At 32.9% G+C, this 22,280-nt stretch overlaps 3 protein-coding genes across 3 annotated transcripts; all 3 read right to left on the bottom strand.

Annotated features, from left to right (window-relative positions):
- Window positions 1-613: 613 nt before the first annotated feature.
- LOC137811904 (uncharacterized) lies at window positions 614-6,285 on the bottom strand. The gene is made up of 7 exons (XM_068613766.2): window positions 6,081-6,285; window positions 5,847-5,873; window positions 5,587-5,709; window positions 2,072-2,315; window positions 1,903-1,974; window positions 1,688-1,774; window positions 614-1,434 (listed from the first exon to the last, which is right to left on the bottom strand). The coding sequence occupies exons 1-7, from the start codon at window positions 6,134-6,136 to the stop codon at window positions 928-930; spliced, it is 1,116 nt and encodes a 371-aa protein (XP_068469867.1). The 5' UTR covers window positions 6,137-6,285; the 3' UTR covers window positions 614-927.
- A 5,890-nt stretch (window positions 6,286-12,175) lies between these two features.
- LOC137811903 (anthocyanidin 3-O-glucosyltransferase 7) lies at window positions 12,176-13,955 on the bottom strand. The gene has a single exon (XM_068613765.2). It carries the CDS (start codon window positions 13,663-13,665, stop codon window positions 12,319-12,321), a length of 1,347 nt encoding a protein of 448 aa, XP_068469866.1. The 5' UTR covers window positions 13,666-13,955; the 3' UTR covers window positions 12,176-12,318.
- Window positions 13,956-18,226: 4,271 nt separating this feature from the next.
- LOC137811902 (anthocyanidin 3-O-glucosyltransferase 7) lies at window positions 18,227-19,876 on the bottom strand. The gene has a single exon (XM_068613764.2). It carries the CDS (start codon window positions 19,682-19,684, stop codon window positions 18,335-18,337), a length of 1,350 nt encoding a protein of 449 aa, XP_068469865.1. The 5' UTR covers window positions 19,685-19,876; the 3' UTR covers window positions 18,227-18,334.
- Between the last annotated feature and the right edge of the window lie 2,404 nt (window positions 19,877-22,280).

Genomic DNA, 22,280 nt, shown 5'->3' with positions numbered 1-22,280 from the left:
AGATCATCAACCATTATTTAATAGCAATTTTGGACAAACTCATTTTGGAATTGTATTCTAGATTAATCTGGTAAAACGTTATAGATAGGTAAACCAGAAATAGATTTTTGAATTAGCTAATATGTATTAAAAGTCAACACCAACGCCAGAAACGAGATAAATGGACCTTTCTTTAAAATTAGAATGCGTTTACAATAATGTAACAAAAGCTAATTAGATAAATTTACTAATTACTATAGTAATTAGTTTTTTTTTTTTCAAAATTAATTTCTATTTGATGATTTTCCCTGAAATATTTACTTGATTAAGTGTATTTTTATCATATATACTAAATAAAAAATAACAAAATTATAAATAGAAGACATTGCTGTATAAGCACACTCTTAAAGAATCAACTAAGAATCAGGTGAAGTCAAAACAAGTGAGACTAACTGTTTTACCACACTTAATCTGTATTAAACTAAATAAAATATAAGACTATCTATATCTTTCTAGATTATCCCAATTGCTTATTCCATAACTTCTAACCTATATATCTATCTTCGGAATTATTCATACATTTCTAATACTGATGGAAAATTAATTTTAAGACAATATGAGCTTAGTTGAATGCAAAGATGGAAACCGTTACTCCACATTTTCAAAATAACACTTGTGATTTTCAATGTATCATTTTTCAACAGAAGCTTAAATGTTGTTGTTGAGTAGATAAAATGTTGAACATCAAGTACAAAGAAGAATAGCTAGAAGTATGTGCGGAAGTGGAGTTCGTGGCCAACGATGCTCTGAAGTTGGGAAAACGAAATTCTAAAACCAAGTCTCCAACTAGGTGGAATAATAACCAGAATGACACAACACCAACTATGCAGTTTCAAAGTTCAAGCAATGTGACTTTCAACGTTTGTTGCATCAACTAAAGAAACTTGTTTACCTGTTATTCACACACTTCAGATTTAAACTTGCAATTTTAGCCAAATGCTTCTTCCCATATCTGTGAGAGGCCAAGGCCATCTCGCTAGAGCATTTCACATTACAGACTTCACATCTTATTTTCGAATTATTCGTCCCAGCAGGTTTCTTTTGCAGTTTCTCTCCATTCTTGGTCTTGGAATTTAGCTCATGGTTGATGTTCTTCTGTTTCATTTCCTCTTTGGAATGATCACTTTTCAGCTTCTGTGAAACAGGTTGAAACTTTGCCTTCATATCATTCTCCTTAGCCCTGTGTTTGCTCCCTTTCAGGTGTTCATTCAAGGTTTTCTCGCTCGTTGTTGTCACCTGGCATAAAGCGCAAGTCCACTCCTTCTGAACTTCCTTATGTATAGAAATCTGAGGAAGCTCTCCATCAGCCTTATCTTTCATCACTACTCCTTTAGTTTCCAACATTGTTGGTGAAGCATTCTGACTTTGCACAACTTTAGGCACCACAGGAATATCCTGCAATGTTCAAGATTAGCATATAGAGGTGAAGTACTTATTGTAAACCCACCTAATATGATTAGAAGAATACATTTACATACATTTAAAATAATTTATAAATTACTATAGTTATCACGATGATCATATTATATCCACGTTATTAAAATGTATTGCCAAAACCTTTCATAAATGACTTCTTAGCATGCACAACTCTAAAATTTTAACTTCCCATGAGAAATTTATATTTTGAGTATATGATATGAAACCTTACTTGATTGCCTGTAGGAATTTCATTTTTTTCGATCACCTCCAAAACTTTGGTGGCTTTGCGCTCTGTTTGGTGATTTTTCTCATTTGTCTACACAAGATGCTATTTCAATAAGAACTCTCACAAGTAGACTTGGATGGGTTGAAATGACTCATAGAAGAGCTTGTAACAAGAATCACATTAATTTCATAACTGCACCAGCAACATAAAAACTTCACCTTTTGCATTTCTTCATGGTCAGTAACTCTACTTGCATTTGTTGCTTCTGCGACAGGTTTGCAAGTCGTGTTCTTCAATAGAAGAAAAGGAGAATTAGCCCAATTTCTCAATTGACTATAGAAGACATCTTTTATTGGTACACAAACATACAGCAATATAGATGTTTACCTTGCTAGCAATGAGTTTCATTAAGGCTTCTGCTCCATTCTCTTCTACATATTTCTCTGCATGCAGTAAAAAGTTATCTTTCTTGACAAAAAACTTCCTCCAGTTATTTAAACTACGTATGGCTGCTTGTGGATTTGAGAAGCATTTGCGAATAATATTATTGTAGGCATAAGAAGCTCGTTCAAAGTCCGGTAGGATGAGCCAGAGGATGATCATTAGCTTAGTGTAAGGCCAGAACTGGAACCTGATGTTAAAACATGGGAATGAAAAGTTAAAACAAGTTAAAATTAATAATCACATTAAGCTGAAAAGAGAATCCATTTGCTGCAACTAACTTCAATTAATAATAATAATCACATTAACTTGAAATAATTATATCTACATCATGCATAATTTTATTTCTAGTACTTTACTGAGTTCCAACAAAATTCAGAAGACAAATTAACTAGATATATTACGGAAGTGAAAATAAACACTAGATGACTGAATAATAAAAATACCAACATCAGAAAATGAAAATATTTTTAATCAAAGAGGATTCGGGATTTGTTATGAAACAAAAATAGTAGGTTTCACATGGACTCTTGATATTCAAAACAAGCTAAACATATTGATAGAATGAATTGCATGTGTTATAAAATAAGCTAGTTTATCAACCATTACAATACAGTTCATTTTTCTTACAAAGAAACCTTGAATTAAGCATGCATATTCTCTGTAACCATATCATTTTGCAGATTTCTTGGCTATGTTATGGCTAATTGCAATGAAGAGAAATTTGTGTTTTAGTAAATTACACTTGAGGATCAACCAACTTAGATCTCAAATTGCTTTCTATTTGCTGAATCAAGGTTCTAGTAGTCACATAGTAAACTAGACATGGTTTATGAAAAAACACTCATTTCTCATGAAGGAAAAGGCTTTGTTGGAAGAGCAAAACTCAAGTTTGTAATCTCTATTCCTAATTAATCTTTGGATATCAATTTGTGAATATCAGTAGAACACATTGAAGAAAGAAATATAATAAGCTAGTTTATCAACCATTACAATACAGTTCATTTTTCTTACAAAGAAACCTTGAATTAAGCATGCATATTCTCTGTAACCATATCATTTTGCAGATTTCTTGGCTATGTTATGGCTAATTGCAATGAAGAGAAATTTGTGTTTTAGTAAATTACACTTGAGGATCAACCAACTTAGATCTCAAATTGCTTTCTATTTGCTGAATCAAGGTTCTAGTAGTCACATAGTAAACTAGACATGGTTTATGAAAAAACACTCATTTCTCATGAAGGAAAAGGCTTTGTTGGAAGAGCAAAACTCAAGTTTGTAATCTCTATTCCTAATTAATCTTTGGATATCAATTTGTGAATATCAGTAGAACACATTGAAGAAAGAAATATAATAAGCTAGTTTATCAACCATTACAATACAGTTCATTTTTCTTACAAAGAAACCTTGAATTAAGCATGCATATTCTCTGTAACCATATCATTTTGCAGATTTCTTGGCTATGTTATGGCTAATTGCAATGAAGAGAAATTTGTGTTTTAGTAAATTACACTTGAGGATCAACCAACTTAGATCTCAAATTGCTTTCTATTTGCTGAATCAAGGTTCTAGTAGTCACATAGTAAACTAGACATGGTTTATGAAAAAACACTCATTTCTCATGAAGGAAAAGGCTTTGTTGGAAGAGCAAAACTCAAGTTTGTAATCTCTATTCCTAATTAATCTTTGGATATCAATTTGTGAATATCAGTAGAACACATTGAAGAAAGAAATATAATAAGCTAGTTTATCAACCATTACAATACAGTTCATTTTTCTTACAAAGAAACCTTGAATTAAGCATGCATATTCTCTGTAACCATATCATTTTGCAGATTTCTTGGCTATGTTATGGCTAATTGCAATGAAGAGAAATTTGTGTTTTAGTAAATTACACTTGAGGATCAACCAACTTAGATCTCAAATTGCTTTCTATTTGCTGAATCAAGGTTCTAGTAGTCACATAGTAAACTAGACATGGTTTATGAAAAAACACTCATTTCTCATGAAGGAAAAGGCTTTGTTGGAAGAGCAAAACTCAAGTTTGTAATCTCTATTCCTAATTAATCTTTGGATATCAATTTGTGAATATCAGTAGAACACATTGAAGAAAGAAATATAATAAGCTAGTTTATCAACCATTACAATACAGTTCATTTTTCTTACAAAGAAACCTTGAATTAAGCATGCATATTCTCTGTAACCATATCATTTTGCAGATTTCTTGGCTATGTTATGGCTAATTGCAATGAAGAGAAATTTGTGTTTTAGTAAATTACACTTGAGGATCAACCAACTTAGATCTCAAATTGCTTTCTATTTGCTGAATCAAGGTTCTAGTAGTCACATAGTAAACTAGACATGGTTTATGAAAAAACACTCATTTCTCATGAAGGAAAAGGCTTTGTTGGAAGAGCAAAACTCAAGTTTGTAATCTCTATTCCTAATTAATCTTTGGATATCAATTTGTGAATATCAGTAGAACACATTGAAGAAAGAAATATAATAAGCTAGTTTATCAACCATTACAATACAGTTCATTTTTCTTACAAAGAAACCTTGAATTAAGCATGCATATTCTCTGTAACCATATCATTTTGCAGATTTCTTGGCTATGTTATGGCTAATTGCAATGAAGAGAAATTTGTGTTTTAGTAAATTACACTTGAGGATCAACCAACTTAGATCTCAAATTGCTTTCTATTTGCTGAATCAAGGTTCTAGTAGTCACATAGTAAACTAGACATGGTTTATGAAAAAACACTCATTTCTCATGAAGGAAAAGGCTTTGTTGGAAGAGCAAAACTCAAGTTTGTAATCTCTATTCCTAATTAATCTTTGGATATCAATTTGTGAATATCAGTAGAACACATTGAAGAAAGAAATATAATAAGCTAGTTTATCAACCATTACAATACAGTTCATTTTTCTTACAAAGAAACCTTGAATTAAGCATGCATATTCTCTGTAACCATATCATTTTGCAGATTTCTTGGCTATGTTATGGCTAATTGCAATGAAGAGAAATTTGTGTTTTAGTAAATTACACTTGAGGATCAACCAACTTAGATCTCAAATTGCTTTCTATTTGCTGAATCAAGGGTCTAGTAGTCACATAGTAAACTAGACATGGTTTATGAAAAAACACTCATTTCTCATGAAGGAAAAGGCTTTGTTGGAAGAGCAAAACTCAAGTTTGTAATCTCTATTCCTAATTAATCTTTGGATATCAATTTGTGAATATCATTAGAACACATTGAAGAAAGAAAAATAAAAAAACAGAGACTCCTAGAAGGATTTTCATGCCCTATCTCTAAATTTAAAATCAGAAACCCCAGTGACACATGGGAAGGGCAGAGTTTGATCCTCACACATTGATCTTAGAGTCAATCAGATTTTCAATCCCAGACAAAAAAAAAAAAAACAAACTTGATTCCTTCACTGGGAAAAAATGCTCTTACCATTGAAGAAGCCTAAAAAAAGCATACTCAAATAGATATAGTAGCGAGAGGAGTATCCAATATGATATCAAATCCTTAGTTTCTTTGTTGGAATCGGTCTCAATTGCATGTACAGAAGCACATCTGTAAAAAAAAAAAAAAAAGAGCATAATCCCAACATCAAAAGCAGTGGCCAATGCAAAAGTGACAGCCTTTGTTAACACGCCATACACCCAGTGAAGAAAAATCATAATTAAATAAATGGCGCTTTAGAAACTTACAAAGGGTACCCCAAAGCAAGAAGAGGCCTATAAAAGAGACCAGAAAAAAAGAAGAGACCATTAATCAGGAAGCATTGAAATGGAGTTCAAGGGGATAAAAAAAAGCACTTTACTTTACATACAGAGACCATGTACAACATTGGAGAAGTAATATGAAGAATCTAAGTTAAGTTTTTCATGTGTTGATCGAAGTAAGGAATATGAATCAACAAAGAAAAAGCATGCATTGCATACCATGCACAATGATCAAGACATTTGACGATGAGTTTAAGAAACCAGAGAGAAGACATCTGTTGTGGGATTCAATTATTGGTGTTGTGGAGTTGTTTGAGTAGAGAGAAAAAGAGGAAGAAAGAGAAAAGACAGAGTTTGGCGCAAAGAAGATGAAATAGTAAGAGTGGAAGTCTTCGAGAATAAGTCATGTGTTGGTCAGGACAGTAAGTCAAGTTAAAAAAATGCATAATATGATTTTTCAGTTGCTTTTCGGCTTTTGTTTTTGGTAATGACATTTCCCAACTCTTAACATTCCACACTTTTTTTTGTATAAGTTCAAGAATTATTTGAAGTAACTGAAAATATTACCTTGTCTTTCAATTTTTTTTATATTTGATATCATTTTATTTAATCCTTATAACTAATTAGCATTAATTTAATATTAATTGTACCTACCCCCATAAGCTTGGGAATGTTAAAGAAGCTCGGATGACTTTGTATATTCCTTAATCACGTTTTCATTGATATCAATGACAATTATAAATAAAACGGTCTATTCAACGAGTTTTTACTGATGAACGATTATTTATTGAGCAATGAATTATAATCACGAAGTACAATCTATTGTATCTCAGACCCTTAACGCTGTTATTGTTAAGCACTTATTATCATCACCATCTTTGTGTTCCTACTGACTTAAGCATCATAAAGTCTTTTTTTTAGGTGGACTTCCACCTCTTGTTGGAGACCAACGGAAAGCTCGTGTCCCCTGAGGAATACTCAGTTCTCATCGAAACATCCTCCAAGTTCATTTTCGGTAGGAACATTAATAATAAAATATTAATTAAGATAATAAAAAAATTATAAATTAAGATTGTTTTAATTTTTAAGTATCTTCCATTAAAAAGTTATTTTAATTTTATGTAATAATTATATAAAAATTGATACCAAAAATGCTTTTTTTTAATAATATTTTCACTTTTCTATTGAACAATTTATTACCTACATATCTTTACTTTAAAATTAAGTTTACTGTGAAATTTGTGTTGAAAACCAACTAACAAAGTAGTGTCTCTTATTTTAGATTTACTTTTGGTGTATATAATTTTTTTTATTTAAAACAATAAGATAAGTATTAACAATATTGCAATAACATGATTTTTATATGAAAAAGGATATTTTTCTCCGTTTATTATTGAAATGGGTCAATTTTGAAAAAATTACAAGATTGTGAAAATTGTGTCAATGTAACCCAATTTCATTGTGAAAAAAGTCGTGTTAGGATCACACAATTTTGATCATGTCAAAGTAAAATTATGTCAATGTAGTGGTATGTGAATGTGTGAATATAATTGTACTAAAATGGTGCAATTTTATTTGGATAAAATGAGAATGAACGATTTATGTTTTAGTTACGAGAATGGATAAGTCGTGTCTTGGGACACAATTTAACTTTGAAAAATTCGTGACAGTCATGCACAACTTTAGTGTTGATGTTGAAGCTAAAAATTGAATCTTGGTTTCACGACTTTTGTTAAAAAAAGCTTTTACACAAGAATTGTTAGCTTGTGATACGACTTTGCTTGAAATATAATCATTATTAATAAAAGACACGACTGGTGTCACAGAAGAAGAGAAAATTGGGAGATGAGAAGAGGAATGCAACCAAGGAAGAGGCTGGAAGTTTATCAACATTGGGTTCATCCAAGAAGCTCGATACACAACCTAATTTGCACTGACTGCCCAAACCTTAATAAGGTATGCCCGAAAGATGCCTACCCCTTGCTAAACATAAATTAATTAGTTGGTGGCCGACCAGACACAAATGCTCAACTTCCTTAATGCGTATTTAGGATACAAATACGCATGCACCTAAGAAACAAGGAGAAAACAACGTTCATGATTGACAATACTAACTATTTTTACAAGGTCATACCTTTTACCTAAAAACTGTTGGTGCCACCTATCAGAGGTTGATGGATAAGGCCTTCAAAGGCCTTATCATTCGAAATGTCAAGGTATACACTGACAATATAATGGTTAAGTCTGAGTTAGAAGAGAAACACATGGATGATCTTGACAAGGTCTTCAAGGCCAACCCAAACAAATGCAAGAAATAATATGAGATTGAGTTTAAACAAATGTGTGTGTGGAGTGGACAGAGTAAAATTCCTCGACTTCATGCTTCATAGAGGGATCGAGGTCAACCCAAATAAATGTTAAACAATTATAGAAATGTGGAGTTCGACGAGTCTCAAGGATCACTACACAAAAAAGCAAAATTAGCTGCAAAAAATAAAAATAAAGGTGGTGATGTGAATGTTAAATAGTGTCCATTAAGCCTTCATTATTAAAAAAAATTTAAATAAAGTGTGGATAAGTGTGAGTTATATGGACATAAACTTAAAAAAAAAAAAAAAATTTGTGGGTCAAAATTTAAAATTTTGAAGGTTAAGCCCAAACAAACATAATATATATATATATATATAATTAAATTTAAATATGTAATAAAATTATTGTTTAAAATTTGTGTGAACAATTTGTTGACTAAGCCCATGCTTCTTTAATAAACAATATAAAATATAATTTTGTGTGGGCAACATGTAGGCTAAGCCCACGTTTCTTAAAATAAATAATATAAAATATAATTTTGTGTGGGAAGCATGTAGGCTAGGCCTACGCAAAAAACACACCACTTGTGTTCCACGCACCTACCACTATTTTTACGTCAAGCATATTAGCTTCCAAATCTTAATAATAATTACACTTTTGCATCTGTTTATTATAGCTAGTGTTCCTTTTTTACTCATCCTAATAAACATATTTTTTTGTAGTGGATGTGCAAATATTGTTGGGTAGACTAACGTCCTTGTCTCGGTTCTTGCAAAGATTAGTTGAAAACACTAAATCAATAATCCAACTCATGAAGAAAACATTGAGGTTTGATTAGATCCCACAGTGTGAAAAGGTATTCTTGGAGACCACAAATTTTTCACCCTCTCCCAATAATCTAGAAACCCTCTATGACTTACCCCATCGTTGTGTACTTATCAGTCTTAGTCGAATAAGTTAGTGTGATGTTAGTGTAAGAGATAGACAAGGAGCAGAGACTGATTTATTTCACAAGTTAAACACTTCAAGAGGTCGAGACAAGGTAACAAATGATCGAGAAAGTAATATTTGTTGAACCAAGTGGTGTTCAAGCTTTGAAGAATCCAAACCCTTTGAAGGATGTTGAAGCCTCTGCTATGCTTGGTGTTGCTGTGTTGGTTTAGCTTAGTTCTGGGGTAGTTTGAATATTGTAATCCACCCTTTGATTAAATCTAAAGCATAGGCATTCACAATCTTTGTGAAAGTAAAATTTTTTCAAACTAAGTTAAAACAACTGATTGTTTTGTCGAAACAACCGATTGTTTATACTTAGATGTTTTGAGAAAAAGATTGAAAACTGTTTTTAAAATGGTTGAATTGTTAAGAACCAAAACAACCGATTGATTCGAGGAAACAACCGATTGTTTGTTTTGAGACCATAACAGAAAAACTGTTTTATCTTTGACTGAGCATTAAATGATTTAACTGTTTACGCTCCAGTCATTAAATGTTTTGACCAATCTTTTAATGCAATTTAAGGGTTTATTAAGATTTGATAACAAACTACATCTTTGAATAAATTCAGAAAAACAGATTTGACAATTAATCTTTGACAAGTTTTTGCTAAGAGTTTTTGAGTTTTTCAAAGAGCTGAGATTGCTAAGAGTTTGTGATTGATCAAAGTTTGTGGAATAGGATTCTGCTTGTATTGATTTCAGATTATCTTCTGTAACAAGTGTAATCCTTGTACTCTGTGAAACAAGTTTCGTTTTTGTGTTTGCTAAGATTGGTTGTGTGTTCTTGAGGGGATCAAGATCAACAATCTTGGTGTAGGTGTGTTGACCAAGGAGGGTGTGTTTCTTGAGGTGTTCAAGGTCATTCTCTTGGTTGTTGTGTAAGTGATCAAGGTGTGATTGCTTAGTGGATTTCCTCAGGGTTTCTGAGAAGACTGGATGTAGCTCTGGGTTTGGAGTGAACCAGTATAAACATCTGTGTACAATCTCTCTATCTCTAACTCTTTAAATTCAGTTTTGTTTGTTGTTTACTGGTATAAACAACCGATTGTTTTTCTGGTTGTGCTGATTTTGTTTGTTGTTTTTGGTAAACTGAATTTCTTATCAATAGTTTCCTGAGATAAATTCATTCTTGTTTTAAAAGTTTACAAAAATTCTCTTTAAACAATTCACCCCCCTCTAGTTTAAAGCCATCCATTCTAACAATATTGGCTCTAATAACTATAACTTAGAGAATGAGGCCCTCCTTTCAAAACCACTAGATGATTTTAAGAATTAATTATCTGATAAACAAGGTTCTTTCCAAGATCGACCTAGCCAGATAGATGATCAATTGCTTATCATAACTTTTTGAATATGGGCTCAAGTATGAATCGAGAGGACCAATAAAATCACAATGTTTGGCAAACTTCACTAGTGAGTTAAGGCCAAAAACCAAGAAACCCCAACACGACCAGTGGATTTTTCATGTAGACTGATCCTTTAATACGAAGGAAAATCACACTAGGGTGATGCTTGAAGACCTATAGGATTGCTCCTAGAATAATCAGTACTTTGATTTTAAAACATCAAACAAAGGTTGAATACTATGCAATCATCATAGGGTTGACATTATCCCGATACATGGGTGCAAGACACGTTAAAAGCAATAGTGACTATCAGTTGATGGTCGGTCACATGATTGAAAAGTTCTATGTGAAGGATCACATGTTACTCAAATACTACCATAATATGTTATCTGGATTCGACACAACTACAACAGAGTACATTAAAATAGAACATAACATTAGAGTCAATTTATGGTTAAAACTGACTAATATAAAAAAGAAAATTCAACACCATTGAATCATACAACAATAGCTATATTGGTAGAACAATAGACAAAACCATCTCAACCAAGGAAACCCTATAGGAGAATTGATTTTTGGCAAAATTCTTAAATCTCTCAAACCAAAAAAATTTCGAATCTAGGAACTAGTGTATTATATATAGCTAACATCATTTAAGCCCTATACAATCAAAAATATATACGAAACATTGAAGCAACATATAATCAAGTACAAGGTTAACTCCTAATCAAGTAAGATAAATTATTCGACTATATTAATACAATTAAGAACATCGTCCATACTGAATAAAACACTACAAAAAAATATGTTTATTAGCATGGGTCAAAAAGGGACATTAGCTATAATAAATGGACGCAAAAGTGTAGTTATCATTAAAATTTGGAAGCTAATGTGCTCGACATAAAAATAGTGGCGGGTGTGTGGGACATAAGTGATGTGTTTTTTGCGTAGGCCTAGCCTATATACTCCCCACACAAAATTATATTTTATATTGTTTATTTAAAGAAGCGTGAGCTTAGCCTATATGTTGGCCACATAATTTTTAAAGAAGTGTGGGCTTAGCCCGCATGTTGCCCACACAAAATTATATTTTATATTGTTTATTCAAAGAAGCGTGAGCTTAGTCAACAGATTGGCCACACAATTTTTAAACAAGCGTGGGCTTAACCTTCATAATTTTATTACATATTTAAATATATATATATATATATATATATATATATATATATATATGTGTGTTTGCGTGAGCTTAATCTACATAATTTTAAATTTTTATTATTATTTATTATTTATAGTTTCAGTTGTGACCGTTTGACTCACACAATTTTTTTTTTTAGTTTATGTCCATATAACTCACACTTTATTTTTATTTTTTTAATAAAAAAGACTTAATGGACACTATTTAAGATTTTTAGGATAACCTTCACTTTTTCTTTAACTAATTTTACTTTTTGATATAGTAAAATAAAAAAAAAATTTAATAACATTTATTACTCATAAATTTCTTATAAGCTCGATTCTCGAAAACAACAATATGTAGGTTAGATTACTTTCTTATCGCTCCATTCTCGAAAACAACAGTATGAAGGAGGAGGCCTGGTGAACCGTGTAGGAAGATGTAATTTTTATACAAAATCTATCCATTTACTTGAAAACTTCTCCATTCATGATAATAATTAATAATAATAAACAAACTCTAAAAACAGCTTGTATTACATAAATAATGTTGCATTGTGCTATACTCTCAACTTAAACTAAACCACTCAAATTGTTACGAAGCTGGGTACTACCAACTTTCCCACGCTTTTAAGAGCTAGAAATTACTTTAACCAAAGTCTTAAAATGGGTTGTTGATATCCCTTCAGGCTTAGATGCAGATTCCACAGAGTTCTTCACCTTAAGAGCATTGTCTCGAATCTTCTTCCCTTCTTTCTGCACCAGAATCAGATTTAAGCTTCTAATCAATCCGTTTTTGGTGAACACCCTACCTTCTATTATCTTGCCAATGCCCCAAACATCCTCTATCACTCTTGCACCCACCATTTGATCTCCAAAGAATGGCCTGCAGATCATAGGAACCCCACTGGAAAGACTCTCAGTCACGGAGTTAGATCCACAATGAGTCACGAAAACTCCTACCGAATCATGTGCTAAGAGTTGGGTTTGTGGAACCCAAGGCACTACTTTCCCACGCGTGATGGTTCTCTGAACAAACCCATCTGGCAAAAGACCCGTTATATTTTCCTTCAGAGACCACACAAATGGAAATCCACTTTCTTCCAATGCCTCTGCCACCGCCACAATCTCATGTGCAGGTGGCGTCACCACCGTCCCAAAGGAAACATATGCCACTGTCCTAGAAGTATTCGAATCCAACCATGACAAGCATCCACTGGGATCTGCCACAGTTAATATCGGGAAGCGAACTGGAACAACATACAGCATAGACTGCAATTTGGATCTCACGTCTTTGATGAACAAAGGTGGATCTAACTCCTCAAAGAAATTTATAACAACTGCCTTGGCTTGAGGTAGCACCTCACCCAGTGAAACTAACGTCCTTGAAAACACTGTCTTCTTTTCTCCTGCAAAAAGAAGATCATGCGGTATATCTTGAAGACGCATCTTGGGCAACCCGGGGAGTAAATCAAAGCTGGCATTTTCATCACAGTCTGCAAACTTCTTGCGTATCACGTCAATGTAAAAATATAGAGAAAGTGTGCATGACATGGGTGGCCAAAATGCAATCCAAGGAACATTGAGAGTCTGAGCCACAACGAGAGAACAGGGTACAAAAGCATCGGAAATTATGCATGTGACCTTTTTCTTCGTGTCTTCTTCAGCCATCTGTATACCCTTGCGCAAATTCTCAGGACCAGTTTTGAGAAAAAAATTGACCTTTTCAATTGGGTGGTTGGCTAATGGGTGACCCTCGTAAGGGATTCCATCATTTATGCTATAGTGCTTGATGTTATGGGGGTTGTGGGGTTTTGGGAAATGCAATGCATTGGATTTGTGTGTGCCGATGAATGAGAATAAACAGTTTGGAGTGACCTGAGAGAGTTTGAGGACAAGGTTCAAGATAGGCACAACGTGGGTGCCGAAAGGGAAAGGAAAGACTGCTACATGTTTGTTTGCCGTTGAGTCTGACATGATTGGGAAGCAGCAAGGTGAAGAAGCAGAGTGGAGGAAGATGAACGAAGGCAACTATCAAATTGGAATATTGTGGAGTTAGCAATGAGCCAAGGGGAGAATTGTGGCCAACACATTTAATCGGTGTAACCGTTATTCGGACAACTCGGATCATATTTTTTTGTGGTTTTAAGAGCTCTTTTCTTCTTATCTTGGGAAAATTTACCAAATTGTCGCAATTCACTTTGAATATTACACAAACCGACAAATGTAGGAAAAAAAAATTCAAAAATGGACATTTATGAGTCAAAGTTATCAAATGTTGTATCCAACTTCAATTAAATTTATTAATCTGTCTTTTTTAATTAAAGTTGTTAACTAGATTTACAACTTCAATTTAAATAAATTGTGAAGAAATTGATCACTGGGTTGATAACTTCAGTGTATTTTATCTAAATTAAAGTTGTTAATTTGGTTGACAAGTTCAGTTAAATTATTTTTAAATAATTAATATTTTTAAAATTAAAAAATGTATATAATAATAATAATTTAAAGATTGTTTAAAATTACATGAAGTGAATAAGAAACACTGGTACATAAAAGGTGAACAACGACGATTATTTAAGCCTTAAAATAGTGGCTTTCTGACCGTTGTTTTTCAGTGTGTAGTCTATTCTCTTCGAGCAAAGAAGACATCTATTTAGCCGTTATGATGCATTCAGTCTAAAACAACGGTTATAAAGCCGTCGTTTTATACCCTCCCTAATCTCAGTACACATGGTGCCCTAATCTCAGCATGAATGTAAAACGGCGATTCTGAGGTAAATATGTTGTTTTAGACAAAAATGTTTGGTTTACAAAGGCGACTATGAGTGGTAGTCGATGTCTTAGAGCAAGCGCTTGCTTTAAGATAACGACTACTAGTTATAACCATCTTTGTAGACCAAACGCTTTGGTCTAAAACGACGCTTTAACTCATAGCTGTCATTTCATACTCGCTTTAATTTCGAAAATGGCATCGCATTTTGATGGACAACGTTTGATAGTAGAAGCGTTGTGAATGTATTGTTGTAAATGGGCCTTTTTACACTAGTGAATGTTGTGAAAATTTGTATTTTATAGATAAATAATATTAAAAATTTAAAACTAAATTTTGTTTTGAGAAAAAACAAAGTTACGTTAAATTAAGTTGGATTAAAAATAGGTTACGTAATAAATATAAAATATTTAGTACTTTTTAAATATTTGTTAAAATTAAAAATATTGTTGTTATTTAAAAAAAATTGAAATTATGTTTGTGAAGTAGTGTTTATAGTTGATACAATTATAAATAAAAGGGGTAGTTTTAAACAATATTTATAAAATGATAAATAAGTACAATTTATACATGATTAAAAAATAGAAATGTAGGAAAAGTTGTCATCTATGAGAAGTTGTGCCACGGGGTGGTCTTTTTCGTAGTCATCCTTGTGGCTGTTGGAGATCCCACATCGACTAGAGATTAAAGTCTTTCATTGTATATAAGTGGGTGCAAACCTCAACCCTATGAACCGGTTTTATGGGGTTGAGTTAGGCTTAAAGTCCACTTCGTAATATGGTATCAAAGCCATTTCGAGCCTATCCTAGCGAGTATTTGTTGGGCTTATCAGGCCACCCGCTATCGGACCACCCATAACATATAGTCCCACGCATGAGTTGGCAGTCTCGGCGTGAGGGGGGTGTGTTGGAGATCCCACATCGACTAGAGATTAGAGCCTTTCATTGTATATAAGTGGGTGTAAACCTCAACTTCATGAGCCGGTTTTATGGGGTTGAGTTAGGCTTAAAGTCCACTTCGTAATATGGTATCAGAGCCATTTCAAGCCTATCCTAGCGAGTGTTTGTGTTGGGCCTATCGTGCCACCCGCTATCGGACCACCCATAATATATAGTCACACGCACGAGTTGGCAGTCTCGGCGTGAAGGGGGTGTGTTGGAGATCCCACATCGACTAGAGATTAGAGCCTTTCATTGTATATAAGTGGGTGCAAACCTCAACCCTATGAGCCGGTTTTATGGGGTTGAGTTAGGCTTAAAGTCCACTTCGTAATATGGTATCAGAGCATGTTTTCGAGCCTATCCTAGCGAGTATTTGTTGAGCCTATCGTGCCACCCGCTATCGGGTCACTATCGGACCACCCATAATATATAGTCCCACGCACGAGTTAGTAGTCTCGGCGTGAGGGGGGTGTGTTGGAGATCCCACATCGACTAGAGATTAGAGCATTTCATTGTATATAAGTGGGTGCAAACCTTAATCCTATGAGCCGGTTTTATGGGGTTGAGTTAGGCTTAAAGTCCACTTTTGTAATATGGTATCAAAGCCATTTCGAGCCTATCCTAGCGAGTATTTGTTGGGCTTATCAGGCTACCCGCTATTGGGCCGCTATCGGACCACCCATAATATATAGTCCCACGCATGAGTTGGCAGTCTCGGCGTGAGGGGGGTGTGTTGGAGATCCCACATCGACTAGAGATTAGAGCCTTTCATTGTATATAAGTGGGTGTAAACCTCAACTTCATGAGCTGGTTTTATGGGGTTGAGTTAGGCTTAAAATCCACTTCGTAATAGTGGTCGTTGTTCGAATGTAACGGTAGTAGGGGGCGGAGGTGGAATGTCATCGTCAGTGTCTTTGACTTCAAAGTTTGACTTCATTGTCGGTGATCCCAATGACAACCTCTCCATAACAGGTAAACCCAATACTAATTACACATCTTCCAATGTAACAGTTTCTCTTTAGTATCATGTTTAGTATCATGTTTCTCTTTGAGCAGCAATAGAGACATATTCATGGGAAGGCAATGAGATGTCATGAAATTTTAATAAGATGATTCCTGAAAATACAAGCAAATTTTAAAATACCGGAAAACTACTTACCAATTGAAATGCTTCATAATATAAAATGTCAAATTGTTGGTATCATTATGAGATAAAGTAGGATTAACACTTGGGTTGATGCTCATATTCAATAACTCATTGGGTGTAAAAAAATTGCTAGTGCATTTAACATGTAGCCAAAAAAAGCCTACTACGTTAATGTCACACATCTCTCTCTTATTATAGTTGGAGACTTGAAGCATATATTGTAAGTAACTTTGTCTGGTTGCCAGAACAAGTGAATGTGCTATAACAAAGCAGGTTTAGAAAACAGTTATATGATAAGTGGAGCAAGTGGACCGAAAAAAAATATTGATATGTAGTAATATAATATAAAATATACTCATATATAATATCATAGGAACATATTCATAAGACTAAAAAATTATTTATAACATCTTAAAAGAATATTCATATATAATAAAATATAAAATATTCATATAAGTAATAATATAATATTTTTTAAAGAATTTTAAAATAGAAATTATTAGAAATAATTTTGTACACCAAATATTTTCCCATTAAACTTTTTTAATCTATCTAAAGTAATTACTCAATTTATTAATACACACAATTTTCTACAAAAGGCACACACCAATATATATGAGACTAGTATGGTAGGAATAAAATTTTACACAAAGAATATTATGTTAATGAAATGTAAGTTTATCAACATCTCTTTAAACTAGTTTACTAAATTAATATTTGTATTTATTTATACATTATAATTTGGTCATAATCGATGTGAGATCTTTAAAATATCACTTCGCGTGAGAATATCAAGTATTCACACCAAGAATATCGAATGTAGCAATAGATTCAATAACGAATGACACAATAGATTCAATTAAATATCGATTATGAATGTTTTTGATACCATAATATTCAAATTTAAGTTTAATTCAGCCTCTTAAAACATTATAAGAAAATCATTAAATAGAGTCTAACTTTTTACTATATTGACTAAATTAAATAATAAAAAAAATTATTGATATATAAAGTAATTTTTGTTATTAATAAATGATTTCTAGATTGACATCTAATTAGTTACCAAAGTTTTAGGTAACAAGTTTAACATTTAAAGTAGTTGATAGCTAAAATTTACTAATTATATACCAATTTATAAGCTAGTTTCTAGATTGATATCTAGTTAGTTACCAAAGTTTCATCTATCAAGTTTAAAATCTAAAATAAGTGGTAGCTAAAACTTTGATAACTAATTAGATATCAATTTATAAATTAGTTATATCTCAAATATATATGTGAAAGAATCAAAATAATTATTTCTAAAAAGAAAATTCAATTTCTTGAACTCATTTTTAAAATAATTGACACTGATTAGACACTATTAATTTATTTACGTTATTATATTTTAATTTTGAGATAAGCATGATCAAATATTTAAAAGAATACATTATCATTGGTTTTTAAATATTATTTTTACTTGAAAAACACTTTCTCACTAATAAAATGAAAACTCTAGAAAACTATTGACAACCCTAAATTTTGGCCGATTACACACAAAATGTTGTATTTAACTATTTGCTATTCTCTAAACTTCTAAACTTGTACTTCATCAAATTTGAATTAAAAAGAATAGAGATTCCTATTAAAAAAATACGCGCGATATAATAGAAAAAGGCTAAATTAAACGACTCTTAACAATTTATTTATGTCTGTAACGATGACAGCATTGTAAAATTTTTCCTTTATAACTTGGCTAAATGCAATAATGCAACTGAAATTATTGGTAGCAATTAAGTTTGGCATATTTTAAGATGTAGAAACTATTTCCAGCAAAGTGTTGAAATCTTGTGTTGATTTCCCTTCCGGCCTAGCTGCATCTTGCACAGCCCGTTTCATCTTAAGAGCATTCTCTCTGAACTTCTTTCCCTTTTCCGTCCCCATAATCAGATTCAAGCTTTCAAGGAATCCTTTTTTGGTGAACACCTTACCTTCCATTCCCACTCCAATCTCCCAAACATCCTCCACCACTCTTGCAGCAATCCCTTGATCTCCAAAGAAAGGCCTGCAGATCATAGGAACCCCTCCATAAACACTCTCCATCAAAGAGCTAGCTCCACAGTTTGACACAAAAACTCCCACCGAATCATGTGCCAAAACTTGGACTTGTGGAGCCCAAGACACTATTTTCCCAAGCATCTTGGTCCTCTCAACAAACCCATTTGGCAAAGCACCCACTACACCTTCCAAGCGAGACCACAGAAACGGGATGTTACTTTCTTCCAATGCCCCTGCCAACTCCTCAACCTCTTGCGGAGGCAGTCCCACCACAGTCCCAAAGCAAAGATAAATCACTGATTTAGACCTCATGGTATCCAACCATGGCAAGCAACCGCTTGAATCCGTGGGAGATGTTGGCCATAGCGGGGTAGAAAGTGGAGCAACGTAAAGTAAAGACCGCAATTTGGATCTCATGTCCTGAATGAACAAAGGTGGGTCTAACTCCTCAAAGAAATTCATAACTACTGCCTTAGCTTGAGGTAGCACCTTACCTACTGAAATCAGTGTCCTTGAAAACACCGTCTGTTTTCTTCCTGAAATAAGCAGGTCCTGTGGCATATCTTCAATACGTATCTTAGACATACCGGGAACCGAATCCAAGGTTACATTTCCAGCACGGTGTGCAATCTCAAGTATCAAGTCAATGTAAAAATATACAGAAAGTGAGCATGAGATGGGAGGCCAAAATGCAATCCAAGGAACATTGATGGTCTGAGACACGAAGAAAGAATAGGATAAAAAAGCATCGGCAATGATGCAGGTAACTCTCTTCTTTGTGTATGCTTGCGCCATTTTTATACCCTTATGTAAGTTCTGAGGACCAGTTTGGAGAAAAAGATTAACTTTTTCAATTGGGTGGTTGGCGAGAGCTTCATGACCCGAAGGGATTCCATCACTTATGGTGTAGGGCTTGATGTTATCTGGGATGTAAGGTTTTGGGAAATGGGATGAGTTAGATTTCTCTGTGGAAATGAATGAGAAGGAACAGTTTGGGGAGGCTTGAGCTAGTTTTAGGACAAGGTTAAAAAGAGGCAAAGAGTGGGTACCAAAGGGGAAAGGAAAGACTGCAACATGTTTGTGTTCCATGGAGTTTGACATCAATGGCTAACTGGAGGTAGCTTAGAGGGCAGAACGTTGAAGACGAGTGAAGGAAAATGTTGATTTGGAAATGGCCCATCGTCCAAATTCTGCCAAACACGTTCATGCACTGTAACCGTTATTCGGACGACTCGGATCTCCAATACTTCTTTTAAATTTCATTTTAATCAAAACAAGACTTTTCTAACATTTCTAAAACAAGATAATCACTACAAAACTTCTCAATTTCTCAATGCTGGTTTCCTTTATTTATAATAATAATAACAATTATCATTAATATTATAGTAATCATATATATAAGAATGGAAATATTTAACTCTTAATATATTGCCACGTGGAGCTATCCACTCCTGACTTTCTTTGAATAGAAATTTGGCTTATTATCAAAACATCATAAATCTAATATAAAAATAATTTAATTACTTGAAATTATTGGAAAATCTTTAAATAAAAATTAATTTTAAAAATAAAAATAATTAATTATTATTAAATAAATTAATAATAATTAGTTATTACTCTCTTCTTTCTTTTTCACCATTGTGTGATGAACTCTTATGTTAAGAAACATTAAACTATCTTCTCTTCTTTATGTCATCTCTTTCATATCGGGTAACACATATCTTCTTTGGTAGCAAATCTTTTTACATTAAACATTGGTTAAAAGTGCACACTATATAAGATAGGCAACTCAACCAAAGTTGAAACTAGTCGTATCAGAGAAGTTGATGGCCATTTCAACTTTAGTTCATATTCCAAGGTATTTTTGAACATTGTTACTTGATGTGGATCTTCTTGAGACAAACGTAGAAGACATTCCCTATTTCTTCATACTTAAGTTTTGGAATATTCTTCATGTGTCTCAGCTTGAAGTCTTAGTTTGTTCCTATACGAAATGGAACTTGGCTTTATGGTATGTCAAACGAAATATATGCATTTGTAATACGTTCAACGTTTGTTAGACACAACTATTTCATGTATTCCAAACACTAGGGTTGTTTTGTTTTAGTATATAATAAAAATATTTAGGGTGTTGTATTTTTGCTAACACATCCCCTGTAATGCCTAATACATTTTCATCTTACCTAAATTTGGATCATCCTCATCTCCCAATTTTCCCTAAACCTGAACTGAGAAGAGTCATCTGTCAACTTCCTCTAGAGACTACAAATCCAAACTTCCAACCCTTACTCTAACCTTCCACTAGATATCATCCAACGATTATTCATCTCATGGTAGCAAAACTTTTTCCCTAACATCTAACCTTACCTTAAACCTTTCATCATACAACATGGAGCTATGCAAGTGGTAAGACTAAAGGATAATTCTGTAAAACACCTCCAAGAAACAACATAATGGCTCATGACAAGCAGTTTAAAAACTTCTCCTTCCACCTCTACTTAAAGGAGTAGATAGTAAAGGAAAAAAAGTGGTCAAAAAGAAGAATTGGATCATGGTAACAACTAAGGAATAAGAAAACCTATAGAGAGAATTTTGTACAAGCCTCTCTAAAGTACTAGTATGAAAGTATGAAACCGACCTATCTTGTTAGAATACATTGTGTCATCTTATGCAGTCTTTGTTTGATGGATCTCTTAATGACATGGTTTGGTTGAAGCCTATGATAGACTATGTCTAATGGTATTTGTTTATCTTTTGAAGCTTCAACATTTTTCTTTAGCTATTATTAGATAGTTATTTTGTTTAATTGGTTATTTGGTTATAGAGTTAGTTACAATATAGAATCTAACTAACACTTGAGAAAATTGACCAATACATGATTGTATAATTCATATTAATCTTTCTTTGTAATTCATCATTTCCTATTTAAGTATGTTACTTATATAATCTTTGTATTATGTTATTGTATGTGTTTATCAAGAACAAATCAATAGATATATAATTTCTCCTCATCACATTGTATCTTTGTTCTTTCCATACACGTTTTTTGTTTGACATTCACTAGTCCATCTAGTATTATTGTGAATTCGTATTATTGTGAATTCTGTATGAACCTCTTGATCTGAGATACCCAACAAACTGATATCAAAGTTTTAGTTATAATATGTTTCACATACGTAGGTGGTTGGTCCTTAATAAAGATCAGTCTCATTTGTTTGTTCCTTTTTTTTTTTGTGAAGAAAATCTTTTAGAAGATGATAAATGCAATCAAGATTGGGAAGTTTACGTGAAATACATTTTTAATTTGTGGTGCATTGGATGGGAACTCTATTGAAGGAACATAGAGTCTAGATGATTCTTTCCGATTGATTGCATATTTAAAGGAGTTTGTTTCGAGAATTCAAGAGAAGACTCATTCTCTAATCCTTTTGACTCTCGCAAAACTAATTAGAATTTTAAGTAATATCAATTGATTAAATCAATAATAATCAATTAAAATATCAATTACTGTCTTTTAAGGACTTTATTTAACAACATTTTAATAGATTAAATCATCTTTTAACCAATTAAAATAATCCTTAATTTAATGATAAAAATGTTCTAACAAAGACGTAAATCAAATATCTAAAGCATTTATAAGATGAACCAAATAAAAAAAAATACATTCAAATAAAAAAAGACACAACACACATACAAA

Source organism: Phaseolus vulgaris, chromosome 2 (genome assembly GCF_051622355.1).
Source record: "Phaseolus vulgaris cultivar YP4 chromosome 2, ASM5162235v1, whole genome shotgun sequence".
In the NCBI taxonomy this organism is placed as follows: Eukaryota; Viridiplantae; Streptophyta; class Magnoliopsida; order Fabales; family Fabaceae; genus Phaseolus; species Phaseolus vulgaris.
Note: the sequence above shows the minus strand (reverse complement) of the source record. Positions and strands in the feature narration are given on the sequence as shown.

Bases quoted from the DNA above. Each gene is read 5' to 3' on its own strand.
- LOC137811902 (XM_068613764.2), bottom strand. From the start codon at position 19,684: ATGTCAAACTCCATGGAACACAAACATGTTGCAGTCTTTCCTTTCCCC.
- LOC137811904 (XM_068613766.2), bottom strand. From the start codon at position 6,136: ATGTCTTCTCTCTGGTTTCTTAAACTCATCGTCAAATGTCTTGATCAT. The intron at 5,874-6,080 runs GTATGCAATGCA...TCTCTTTTATAG, and splicing joins TGTCTTGATCATTGTGCATG to GCCTCTTCTTGCTTTGGGGT. The intron at 2,316-5,586 runs GTAAGAGCATTT...TTTTAACATCAG, and splicing joins TTTTTTAGGCTTCTTCAATG to GTTCCAGTTCTGGCCTTACA.
- LOC137811903 (XM_068613765.2), bottom strand. From the start codon at position 13,665: ATGTCAGACTCAACGGCAAACAAACATGTAGCAGTCTTTCCTTTCCCT.